This window comes from Penicillium concentricum (genome assembly GCF_028827145.1).
Source record: "Penicillium concentricum strain IBT 3081 chromosome Unknown utg000006l_segment0_segment0, whole genome shotgun sequence".
NCBI lineage: Eukaryota > Fungi > Ascomycota > Eurotiomycetes > Eurotiales > Aspergillaceae > Penicillium > Penicillium concentricum.
The window spans coordinates 1756375-1768580 of record NW_026622759.1 but is presented as its reverse complement, the minus strand read 5'-3'; the positions used below and the strand labels follow the sequence as shown (position 1 = coordinate 1768580).

At 48.3% G+C, this 12206-nt stretch overlaps 4 protein-coding genes across 4 annotated transcripts; 2 read left to right on the top strand and 2 right to left on the bottom strand.

Annotated features, from left to right (window-relative positions):
• Positions 1-351: 351 nt before the first annotated feature.
• Positions 352-3245, bottom strand: N7517_010861 (putative LON domain serine protease; the record flags this gene model as incomplete). The annotated part of the gene is made up of 3 exons (XM_056728584.1): positions 352-439; positions 495-2721; positions 2783-3245. The coding sequence occupies 3 exons, from the start codon at positions 3243-3245 to the stop codon at positions 352-354; spliced, it is 2778 nt and encodes a 925-aa protein (XP_056574399.1).
• Positions 3246-3812: 567 nt separating this feature from the next.
• On the top strand, positions 3813-4910 carry N7517_010860 (porphobilinogen deaminase; the record flags this gene model as incomplete). The annotated part of the gene is made up of 2 exons (XM_056728583.1): positions 3813-4074; positions 4156-4910. The coding sequence occupies 2 exons, from the start codon at positions 3813-3815 to the stop codon at positions 4908-4910; spliced, it is 1017 nt and encodes a 338-aa protein (XP_056574398.1).
• Positions 4911-5092: 182 nt separating this feature from the next.
• On the bottom strand, positions 5093-6269 carry N7517_010859 (IGBP1/TAP42 family protein; the record flags this gene model as incomplete). The annotated part of the gene is made up of 3 exons (XM_056728582.1): positions 5093-5668; positions 5726-6002; positions 6058-6269. The coding sequence occupies 3 exons, from the start codon at positions 6267-6269 to the stop codon at positions 5093-5095; spliced, it is 1065 nt and encodes a 354-aa protein (XP_056574397.1).
• Positions 6270-6976: 707 nt separating this feature from the next.
• On the top strand, positions 6977-12161 carry N7517_010858 (uncharacterized protein; the record flags this gene model as incomplete). The annotated part of the gene is made up of 14 exons (XM_056728581.1): positions 6977-7083; positions 7139-7705; positions 7760-7867; positions 7919-8591; positions 8648-8706; positions 8759-8828; positions 8883-8951; positions 9003-9185; positions 9246-10316; positions 10374-10777; positions 10835-11348; positions 11408-11593; positions 11657-11809; positions 11862-12161. The coding sequence occupies 14 exons, from the start codon at positions 6977-6979 to the stop codon at positions 12159-12161; spliced, it is 4464 nt and encodes a 1487-aa protein (XP_056574396.1).
• Between the last annotated feature and the right edge of the window lie 45 nt (positions 12162-12206).

Below are 12206 nucleotides of genomic sequence, written 5' to 3'. Positions count from 1 at the left end.
ATTTTGGCTGGATCTGTGTATTATACTCTTGGGGTAGATTGTATACATCTTGAAAATGGCGTATCATCTTTTCTGATCCGGTCAAGGCTTACATGAATCTTTGAGTAAGATAAAACAGATTTTGTAAATTGTGGTGTTGGTGTTAGAACTGAACCCTGTATGTTCAGTAATATAGACACGAAATAATAATAACTGGCAATAACGCATCACGAAAGACAAGCTGATTAAATACAAGTCACTGGGGCCTCGGGCCTATTATACGCTATGCAAAAACGAGAGTGGGGGACCGAAATGCTGGACAAAATATGAGAGAGATGCTCTGCGCCTCGAACTTGAGGTGTTGAGAACGGTTTACAGTCGGCTCTCGACGAAGTTCATCTCGTGTTGGCCCGGCCACTGGGCATCGGGCCAGACTTGGCGCAGTCCTTCCCAAATGTGCCTGTGAACAATTTGTTAGTAGTGAACTAAACCAAGGTCGGGAAGAGATGACATACTTGACGTAGATGATTTCTAGACCATCCTTGACTTCCTGTGGGACGTCTTTGACATCTTTGCGGTTGTGGTCCGGCAGCAGCACAGTTTTGACGCCCGCACGCAGAGCACCAATCAGCTTCTCTTTGATACCGCCGACGGGCATGACCCGGCCACGGAGGGAGACCTCGCCAGTCATGGCGATCTGCGGTGGAACGGGCTTGTTGCTGAACAAGGAGATCAAGGCAACAGTGTGGGCAAGACCAGCAGAGGGACCATCTTTGGGGATCGCGCCGGAGGGGCAGTGAACGTGTAGGCTACGACTCTTCATAATATCTTCATTGGGGTCGTGGGTGAGACCCAGCTCGAAGGAGTGTGCCTTTACCCATGTCAGGGCTACTTCCACAGATTCCTTGAGTACGTCGCCCAGCTTACCGGTTAGCTGGACGCGTCCGTTGCCGGGCATGTCTGCAACCTCAATGAACAGGATGCTGCCCTGGCCACCGGTAGAGTAGGCGACGAGGCCTGTGACTACACCGGGACGACTGTGTGTCTCGGCGATCTCTTCCTCGAATCGCTCGATTCCCAGGATATCCTCCAGATCATCGGCTGATACAACAGGATTATAATCATTTAAACGGTCAGAGTCCCCAGCGTCGGCATATTGAACGGCCTTGTGGCGACAGATAGAGCCAAGCTCCCGCTCTAGGTTGCGCACACCTGATTCACGGGTGTACCCGGTGATAGTCTTATCAATCACCTCGTCTGACATATTTACCTGGCCCTCAGTGAGACCGTTGGATCGAATCTGCTTCGGGATCAGGTGTTGCTTGGCAATGTGCCTCTTCTCAACAGTGGTGTATCCAGACAGGGAGATGGTCTCCATGCGGTCTAGCAGAGGTGCCGGGATCGTGTCCAAGGAGTTGGCAGTAGCAAGGAAGAGAACCTTGCTCAGATCGATGGGGATATTGATATAGTGGTCGGTGAAGGTGTGATTCTGCTCAGGATCAAGAACCTCCAGCATGGCAGCGGACGGGTCGCCTTGGAAGTTGGCGCCGCCGACCTTATCAATCTCATCGAGTAGAATGACGGGGTTTGCAACGCCGACCTTCTTCAACCCGTTCACAATCAGACCGGGCATAGCTGCAACGTATGTGCGTCGGTGGCCCCGAATTTCCGCCTCGTCTCTGACACCACCAAGGGAAATCCGGTGGAATTTTCGGCCAAGCGAGGCGGCAACGGACCTGGCTAGACTGGTCTTACCAGTACCAGGGGGTCCGACCAGAAGCAAGATAGGGGACTTGTCGGTCATACGCTTGGACTTGAGGATCTCAAGGCGGGTCTCCAACGCAACCCGGTCAGACTCTGACAGCAGGGGGACATCCTTCTCGACATCTCCAACTGCCGAGGCGTCCAAATCCCTAGAGAGTCCTGAGATCTGGCGTTCAACATCCGAGTTGGTGGACTGCTTCAAGCGCAACACAGCCAGATACTCCAACAGTCGCTTCTTGATTCGCTCCAGGCCGTAGTGGTCCTCATCCAGCTGCTTTCTGGCGTTCTTCAATGTGTCTGGTCCAAGCTGATCCTCGGTCACCTTGGTCCATGGGATTTCTGACAAGTTTTCCAGATAAGTCCGGCAAACACCGTACTCGGCGTTGGCAGGGTTCATCTTTCGCAGGCGTTTCAATTCCTTGTCCGCAACCTTCCGAGCTTCGGGACTAAGCTGCGCATCATTCAACTTCTGTTGTAGCTCGTCTACTTCATTGGGCTCCTTCTCTTCGTCATTGCCACGCCCGCCAGGGGGTGTCATGCCGGAGAGACCCGAAATTGCGCGCTTTGCGAGTAACTCACGTTCACGGGGGTCAATCTGACTGATATCCATCCCGGAGGAGGGGAATGAAGTCGAGTTAACCGAGGTGACCCTGACGCTACTCTTAATATGCTGTGCCTGTCTGGTGAGGATCTCAACAACCCTCTCCAACCGTTCCTTAACATCCAGTGAGCCGAGAATACGTAGCTTTTCCTCAAAGCTTGCGTCAGATACATCTGCCATAAAATCAGCCAGCTTGCCCGCCTGAGTCAATTCTGTCTTTGATATATAGAGCTCGAACTTTCGGGCAACGAGTGGCGAGAGACGAGATGAAGCTGCCGACAGCAATGAGGAGAGACGTAGGAGGGTGAGAAGCTCTCTCGAGAGTTGTCTCAGTTGCTGAAATAGCTCAGCGACTTCTGCGTCACCTTGGCCAGAGTCTAGAAGTATAGGAAATATAATTAGCCATGTGATCTCTATACTTTGTCCGTGGAGACTAACTGGATTCATCATGAACGAAGACCTCGGCCTCAAAGTATGGCCGCTCTCGCAGGACCTTCTTAATAGTGAATCTTTGCGAGCCTTGCACAAGCAAAAATGGTTCGGCGTAGGCCCGGCGCTGAACTCCGATGACTTTGCCAATGGTTCCGCATCGGAACAGGTCCTCTTTCCGTGCCTGACCGGCGTCAATCGAGTCATATTCCTCCTTTCGCGCTGAGTCCGAGTCGTCACCATCGAGGAGCTGATTTCCATCCCGGCTTAGGAATGGTGAGTCGAGTGGAACACAGCCGAAAGTGATAGTATTCGCATCTCGCTTTGAAGGCTTGTCCACGAGTGACGAAAGAAGGTTGGCGAGGTCGGGACGGTTGGCGACTGGGATACGTAGAGTCACGCCGGGTAGCAGAACCGAGCCCTTGGCAAGAGGTACGAGGGGAATCTTAGTTGTTCTACCGTTAGATCCCATCTTGTATGGGGCCTGATGATGAAATGAGGTGGCAAAGATGGAGGAGGATCAGGGTGTAGAGTATATGAGGGGGTAGAAGATGGGGGAAATTGGGGAATCGGAGAATGTGGAGAGGTGAAATGTAAATGGCTTATATGACCTCGGGGGATGGAGGTTCCAGAATCAAAGGCGAAGTCCGGGGGAGATCAGTTGTCTTGTAATCTCCACGTACCGAAGCCGAGGTTGACGATCAATGGGGGTCTAACCATTTTACTGTTTGAATTGTTTTATAGTCTACACTTTAGATTATAGATCTACATTATATTACGAGTTTACTATTATTCACTTATTTATATTTCCTAAATTATCCCATAGCTGTATATATACCTAACGTTGTAGAGGACTTGGAATTACCGGATCTGCACGTGTCCCGTGATCGGAGCTCTCCAAATCCACTTTCGCCTCTTCGCCTGACTTTCCTCGGCTGTTTGTATCCTGACATAGCTTCATACAACGTACACGTTTATTCACATTATTTCCAACATCGAACCGTCTATTCTTCGACATACGCCTTACTTAACCCTCAAAATGGCTACCCCCGCCCCCAAAAAGACCATCACTATCGGCACCCGCAAATCTAAACTGGCTCTGCTCCAGACACACATGGTCCTCGACGCATTGAAGAACGCATACCCGGAATATGAATATAAGGTCTTCTCCAAGGAGACCGCCGGTGACTTGAACACCACTATCGCACTGCGGGACTTCACCACCAAGAACCTGTGGACAGAGGAATTGGAGGAATTGATGATCGACGGACAAGTCGATGTCATCGTACACTCGCTGAAAGGTTTGATAATGTCTCAATCTCTAACAGCGTAGCTGTTTCAACCGTAGAAATGCTGACGACGCCTTTTCTCAAACTTATCAGATGTCCCCACTACTCTCCCCTCTTCCTGCAAGCTTGGCCCGAGCATGCCCCGCGAAGATAGCAGGGATGTCCTTGTGGTGAAACAAGGTTTGCCATACAAGAGTCTGTCTGAGATCCCCGCCGGATCCGTAGTTGGAACCTCGTCCATCCGCCGCACAGCCCAATTGGCCCGGAAATACCCCCACCTTAAGGTTCAGGATGTCCGTGGCAACATCGGTACTCGCCTGTCAAAGCTAGACGCTGAAGATAGCCCTTACACCTGTGTCATTCTGGCTGCCGCTGGTCTGCTGCGTCTTGATTTGGCGGATCGTATCACCCAATATTTGGACTCCAAGAACAGCGGCATGCTCTATGCTGTCGGACAGGGTGCGCTCGGTATCGAAATTCGCAAGGAAGACACTGTTCTGCAGGATATGTTGGACAAGATTGGTCACCAGGATACTACGTTCTCGGTATTGGCTGAGCGCAGTCTTTTGCGGACGCTTGAGGGAGGTTGCAGTGCCCCGCTGGGCGTTGAAACCGAATGGATCCAAAATGCACAGGGTTCTAAGCAGCTGCGAATGCGGTCTGTTGTTGTCAGTGTTGATGGCAAAGAGTGTGCTCAGGTAGAATTAGAAGGCGATGTCAACTCTGCTGAAAGTGCCGAGGCCTTTGGCATCACCGTCGCCAAGGCCCTGGTGGCTGACGGCGCTGGAGATATCCTCGAGGCTATCCAGCAGAACAAGACCAAGGAGGGTGTTTCTACTGCGGTTTAAACGTTCGGATAGATTTTTACTGTAACTAGGCAGATATACCCTGTTGAAAAATGAAGTGAACGAGTTTTCTTGTCTGGTATAGTCATCCTCGCTCAAGATATCAAGAATATTCGCCAAAACTCCGTCTATCGTGGCTTTTTTGGACTGTAGTAAAGCAGCTCTGTTCGTATCGGCATTTCAAATCATCCACGGTTCAGTGTGTTTCCAGCACCCTTCGGATTAGCTTCCGTGTACTCGTCCCAATTTCGTGCCTTCATCGTTTCCTGGTCGGCAATGTTGTGGTCATCCTCGTCGACTTGCGGCTTGATGCCAGACTTCTCGCCTCCTCCTTCAATGACATTTCCTCGTCTGTGTTCTTCGTCGAGATATTCCTCAATTGTCATAGTGGGAAGGTTATGACCCGGACGAAAGACTCCTTTTTGCATTTCTGCGCGCCGGCCCAACAGCGTAAACGGCTGCATTGGCTTTCCTTTGCTATTCAGGATAGGACCACCTCTGCCTCCTCTCAACAGCTGTGACATTGAAGGATCTAACCGGTCTGAGTAATTTAAGCCTCCGATATTGCTTCGCTGTCTGGGGTCGTCCGTCGGCGGGGGGCGAGGCGGCGCGTTACGCATAGCTGAAAGTATCGACAATTCCTGGATCAGAAGATCTAAGGCCTGGAAGGTCTGGTGGGTGTAGAGCTGGAGCTCTGCTAGGTAAAGGGATCGGGTGTCATCATCGTCGCTTTGCAGTCCAGCTTCGTTGTGAGCAAAGTACTTTTAAAAAGGGTAAGCAAGAAAGTCGAACAATATTTAGGAAGAAATTCCACATACCTCCAGTTTCTGCTTGAGCTCTTTTTCTTCCCGAAACCGTGTTACTTTAATTTCCCGTCTAGCGGCAGCATCATTGGCTGGCATGAGGGTGAAAGATGTCGGATTGGCCATATATTGCTTGAAGAGCTTCTTATCGCTGTCAGAGAGCAGCAGGTACTCATCCAAGCGCATCAGGTATTTCTCGTATTCTTCGAGGGCGCGCTTGAGCACAGATTCACGGTCTGAGGTAGCAGCTCGCTGCATGAGCTCGGCTAGATGGTATTCTAGTGTCATGTACCTGGACAACGAATTAGTCGAATGGCCAACGCAATTCTGGAATCAAGGTAACGTACTGGATGTCATTGGTTGAAATATCTTCCAATAGCTCATTAGAACTAAAGAGGGACAACATGCTCACTTGACGCTGGCATTCTTGGAATTTGGCAATGGCTGCATTCACCTCATCTCGATAAGTCTCAGCGTTGGTGTCGCCCCGCAATCCCAGTGCACGATATTGCTCCTTTGCTGATGCAAATAGAGAGCGAAGACTCTGTGGCTCCTCCATTTCTGATATTGATGAATTGGGTAGAATATAGGATATTAGAGATGCTTGGAAAAGGGTTGTGTCCCCGCGATTTGGATCTGAGTTTTGGAAATGCGCGATAAGGCTACCTAAGCTTCTATCCGATAAGCCTGATAAGACTCAGATCTTTCTCAATTGAGTTCTATAGAATTCTTGTCAGAACTATACGCCATTTCTATAATTAGCAGGTTTGTATAGGTTCATACCATTCTCGTTTTACTGTCCTTTGCTTTAGTCTCTCTTCAGATAATTCTTTTTATATCATTTTAGTCTACTCACTTTATCCTATAGACACGTGCTTCTTAGTATATTCCAAGTGCGAACGACCTCACTATGTGGGGATGAAAGAAAATGCAACCTCAAATATCAAAGAAACAACTAAGACATCTATGGATATTTGTCAAAAACATGGTGGCCCTTTTGTCTAGCAATCCCAATGCATTCACGGATATATACATTCACTCTATCACTCTCACTTCACTTATGAGAGATTCATACCTAAATAAGTAGGAAGGAGAAGCTCACGAACGCATCCCGTTGCTTCTTGCCAACTTAGATACTGCTTACTCTTCTCTCGCCTCCGGATTGACTTTACTAATTCTGTCAGCTTTATCTCTTCTTCTTCTTCTTCTTACTATTCAACATTTCATCTTCTTCAACATATCCTAGCGCAGGATAAAATCATCAACATGGAGCCAGAAGACACCACTTCAGACCTATCTGGCGATGAAGTTGCGGCCCCACGGCCGACTGAATCCAACCGACACAGAGCTCAGAATGCTATGTTCACTGCACTGTAAGTTTCTAATGTATCTTAGTTTCAAGGCTTGTTTTTGCTGACAGCTTAGAAGGCTCGAAGAGCATGTTGTCAAAGGGTCAAGCGACGGCCCCAATGGGGAACGTGTCGAACGACCTGATGCGGAACTTTCAACTGCTCGTTTGCTCGCAAATACAGAGCCCGGGGGTGGAGTTCTGGACCCTCGTGAATACCAAATCGAGCTCTTTGAAAGAGCAAGGGTTCGCAACACAATAGCAGTTCTCGACACAGGGTCTGGGAAGACTTTAGTGGCTGTGCTTTTGCTCAAGCACATCCTCCAAATCGAACTCAACAAACGTGCAAATGGCGCAAAACCCCGCGTTGCCTTTTTCCTGGTGGACAGTGTGACGTTGGTCTTTCAACAGTCCGCAGTGTTGAGAAACAATCTTGATCAAAAAGTCGCTCATTTTTTTGGCAATCTGGGACCTGATCTATGGGACAAGCAGACGTGGGACAAGCATCTTGAAAAGTACATGGTAATTGTATGTACGGCAGAGATCTTGAACCAGTCCCTACTGAATGGCCATGTGGGGATTGACCAGATCAACCTTCTGATCTTCGACGAAGCCCATCATGCCAAAAAGGAGCATCCTTATGCTCGGTATGCAGCCCATTGTTCAATTATAATATGACGACAAAGACTAACAATCATTAGGATTATTCGAGACACATATCTGAAAGCAGACCCCGAAAAGCGTCCCAGGATCTTCGGGATGACTGCTTCCCCGGTTGATGCTAAGTGTGACATAGCGGAAGCAGCAATGTGAGCGCCCCAAAATAAAGAAGAGTGAATACTTCTGCTTACTCTATATAGCCAGCTTGAGACTCTTTTAGACAGTCGCATTGCAACAACATCAGATCTTGCCCTCCTGCGAAATTTCGTGAACAAGCCAATGGAGGAGGAATGGGTCTACGACAAGCTTCCTCCGGCATTTGGGACCAATCTGCATGAGATTTTGAAAACAAAGTATGGGGATATGTCAATACTTGAAGGCGCATTTCGATTTGCATCGGTTGCAAGCTCGGAATTAGGGGCTTGGTGCGCAGACCAGGTATGGGCTCTCGCCCTGGCGGATGAAGTACTGCCCAAGCTGGAGGGCAGTATCGGCAAAGTTGATTCTGATCCCCAGGATTCTGAAAAGGCTCAAGAGGAGATCAAGCGAATTCAAGAAGCCAACCAGTTCGTCAAGGAATACATCGCGAACCAGGCATTTATGCCGAGTGATCTCAGCTCCAAAGTCGAAATTTTGATGAGAAAGTTGCAAGAACAGTTTGTGAAGTCACCAGATACCAAATGCATTGTATTCACACAACGGCGCAATACAGCTAAAGTATTGTTACAGCTGTGCGAAAAGCTGGAGATTCCAAATCTCCGTCCCGATGTCTTGGTCGGGGTTCGCAAAGGAGATGCCCTAGGAATGAATTCCACATTTCGTCGGCAGTTTCTTGTCTTGGTCAAGTTCCGAAAAAGTGAAGTTAACTGCTTGGTGAGTACTTACACAAACCAAAAAACTGTTCGCAGAGAAAGTCTAACCCTTCAAAGTTTGCAACATCGGTCGCAGAGGAAGGCCTTGACATCCCAGACTGTAACCTGGTGGTAAGGTAGGTTACCTAGCATTATAACCGCTGCTGTTGCTTCTACTGACTGACAAAGGTTCGATCTGTATGACACGGTTATTCAATACGTCCAAAGCCGAGGCCGTGCCAGACGCACCGACTCAGTGGTTAGATTTCCCCAAATTATATAAGATGCAATTGATTTACTCACTACTTTACAGTACGCAACGATGGTGGAGAGTGGTAATCGCAACCACAGCATGAGACTACAGGAAGTTCGAAGAGCAGAGGTAAGGGTCCTTTCCAACTGATATTGCACTGAACTCAATTGACATAAACAGCATCTGATGAAGAATTTCTGCAACATGCTGCCGGATGATCGAAAATTGTACGGAGATGATCATGATATGGGAGTACTTATTCGCGAGGAAGGCCGGAAGAGAACATACACCATCCCGAGCACAGGTGCCATGTTGACCTACCGTCATGCGATTGGTGTGTTGGCACGATTTGCCAGCTCATTGGTAAGAGCCAAATTTCATTTACTGACGTTATTATCAAAGCTAACGGTGACAAAATCTCAGCAATATGAAAATGAGATCTCCGCCTTGGTCACATACATTGTCATGTCAGAAAACGAATCATTCAGCTGTGAGATAATTTTGCCAGAGAAGTCACCTGTGCGAAGAGTGATTGGATGTTCCGAATCGAAGAAATCACTCGCTAAGCAATCCGCTGCTTTTGATGCATGCCTTCTACTTCGCAAAAAGAATCTGTTGGATGAGCACTTCAACTCTGTCTACCACAAGCGTCTGCCAGCGATGCGCAATGCCAAATTGGCCATTACTTCAAAGAGAACTGACCAGTACAGAATGCGTACCAAGCCCTCAATCTGGGCTAGGCAACAGGGAACCACTCCAGCACGCCTCTACGCGGTAGTTATTCGTCTCATCCCATCAGAGCCTCTGAATCGGGCTCATGGAAGCATTGTATTGCTGACACGAGAGCGGATCACATCAATCCCGTGTTTCCCGGTCTTCTTGGATAATGATATCGAGACTACGGTCCAGTCTTTGTGCATTGACGGGTGCTTTGAGGTTGCTCCTGAAGAGCTCGAAATTGTGACTGCATTTACACTTGCTGTTTTCCACGACGTGTTTCACAAAACCTACAAGCACGTCTCGGAACAGTTTCCGTACTGGCTTGCGCCTGCTCGAGAAGATGTGGACATTAGAACGTCAACAAGTCTCCTTGACATAATTGACTGGGCGGCATTGCACTACGTCCAAGATAATCCCAAGCTTATGTGGTCCACTGATATGGAGCCGGAATCGTTGCTAACCAGATTCATTTACGACGACTGGAATGGAAAGTATCGATACTTTCCGCTTGCTGTAGACCCCAATCTACGTCCTTCAGACCCACCCCCATCCTATGCACCATCTCGAAAGTGGTCAGACGACATCATGAATTGGTCCTTGAGCTTGAGCAAAAACTCACGTCCAAAATTCTTTAACCGATGTATCTGGGCTCAACCGGTCTTACAGGCAGAGTTGGTCTGCCTTCGGCGGAACTTTCTTGACAAAGCGGCCGAGGAAGATAAAGAATCTAACTCGAGATGCGTCATTTGCCCTCAGCCGCTGGTTTTATCGGCGGTTAGTTTTGTCCCAATATATGTTTCAGCTCACCTAACGTGCTAATATATACCTCAGATTTCCATGCCCGTGGCCGCGACGTGTTTTGTCTTTCCAGCAATTATTACTCGAGTGGAGTCCTACTTGATTGCCCAGGAGGCATGCGAAATGTTAGATCTTGGTGATATCAAGCTCGAATATGCTCTGGAGGCCTTCACCAAGGATTCGGACAACACCGAAGAGCACCGAAGCCTACAGATTCATGTTCAGCGAGGAATGGGAAAAAATTACGAACGCCTTGAATTACTAGGAGACTCTGTCCTAAAGATGGCAACATCGATCTCGCTCTTCGTTCAAAACCCCGAAGATGACGAATACGACTATCACGTTAACAGAATGTGTCTCATCTGCAACAAGAACCTGTTCAAGAACGCAACTGAACTGAAGCTATACGAGTACATACGTAGTCGTGGGTTCTCTCGGTATGTCTTTTACAATTTATCCTAACAAGTGAGTATTTAACTGACAATCAACCGCAGGCATATGTGGTACCCCCCAGGTCTTTCGCTTGAGTATGGTCGAGACCACGCCAAGTTTTTTGCTAGTGAGGGCAAGCACTCCTTAGCTGAGAAGACCATAGCAGATGTGTGCGAGGCATTGATAGGCGCCTCGTTGCTCTCGGGAGGTGACGACAATCGCTATGACCTGGCCATCAAAGCTGTGACCATCTTCGTCAACAGTCAGAACCACACGGCAACATCGTGGAAAGACTACACCTCTTCGTATTCCATTCCTACCTACCAGAGCAGGGCGGCTGATGGGTTTGAGAAGAACTTGGCCCATCAAGTATTCGAGAAAGTAGGCTACGAGTTTAAGTACCCTCGTCTTCTGCGGTCTGCTTTCACGCATCCATCTTATCCTTTGGCATGGGCCAAGGTGCCTTGCTACCAGCGGCTTGAGTTCTTGGGTGATGCACTCCTAGATATGGTGTGCGTAGAGCACTTGTTTCATCGGTTCCCCAACCGAGATCCGCAGTGGTTGACGGAACATAAGGTCTGTATTATATTTAGCAAAGCCAAGTCACATAGCTCCTGGCTAAAATTAATCAATAGATGGCTATGGTGTCCAACAGATTTCTCGGTGCTTTGGCTATAAAGCTAGGGCTTCATCTTCATCTTCAGCATTTCAGCAGTCCACTCATGATTCAAAACAGCAAATACGCAGAGGAACTTCAGCTTGCAGAGAGCGAAAGCAATGGAGAGGTAGACTATTGGCTTTCAACGTCAGATTCTCCAAAGGTAAGTTCTCTACTCAATATGGACATGATCCTCATACTCATCCTCATACTCACAGGATTACAGTGTCTTCCCGACATGCTTGAGGCTTATCTCGGTGCCATCTTTGTTGATTCTGGCTTTGACTTCACAGTGATTGAGGCCTTCTTCGAAAAGCATATTCTGCCGTTCTTCCGCGACATGTCTATTTATGACACATTTGCAAACAGGCACCCAACGGTAAGGTCATCTCCTTCTACTGAGATTTTACCTTCGTACTAATAGATCATAGACATTCCTTCATAGCCAAATGACTCACAACTACCGTTGCACTGGTTACTGTTTGAAATCCGCAGAGATTCCTGCCGTGGAGGGAGAAACTCCCAGGGTCTTTGCCGCAGTTATGGTGCACGGCGAATCCATTGCCAGCGCAGTCGCATCTTCTAGTCGGTATGCTAAAGTGAGGGCTAGCACCCGGGCATTGGCTGTCCTTGATGGAATGTCACTTTCTGAGTTTCAGGAGAAGTATCACTGTTCTTGTCAAGGTGGACAGGTCACTGTGGACCATGCAAATATCGGTACGGCAGTTTGAAAAGAGAGAAATTGTGGACTGGAAATTTGTTATTTTGTTTTATTT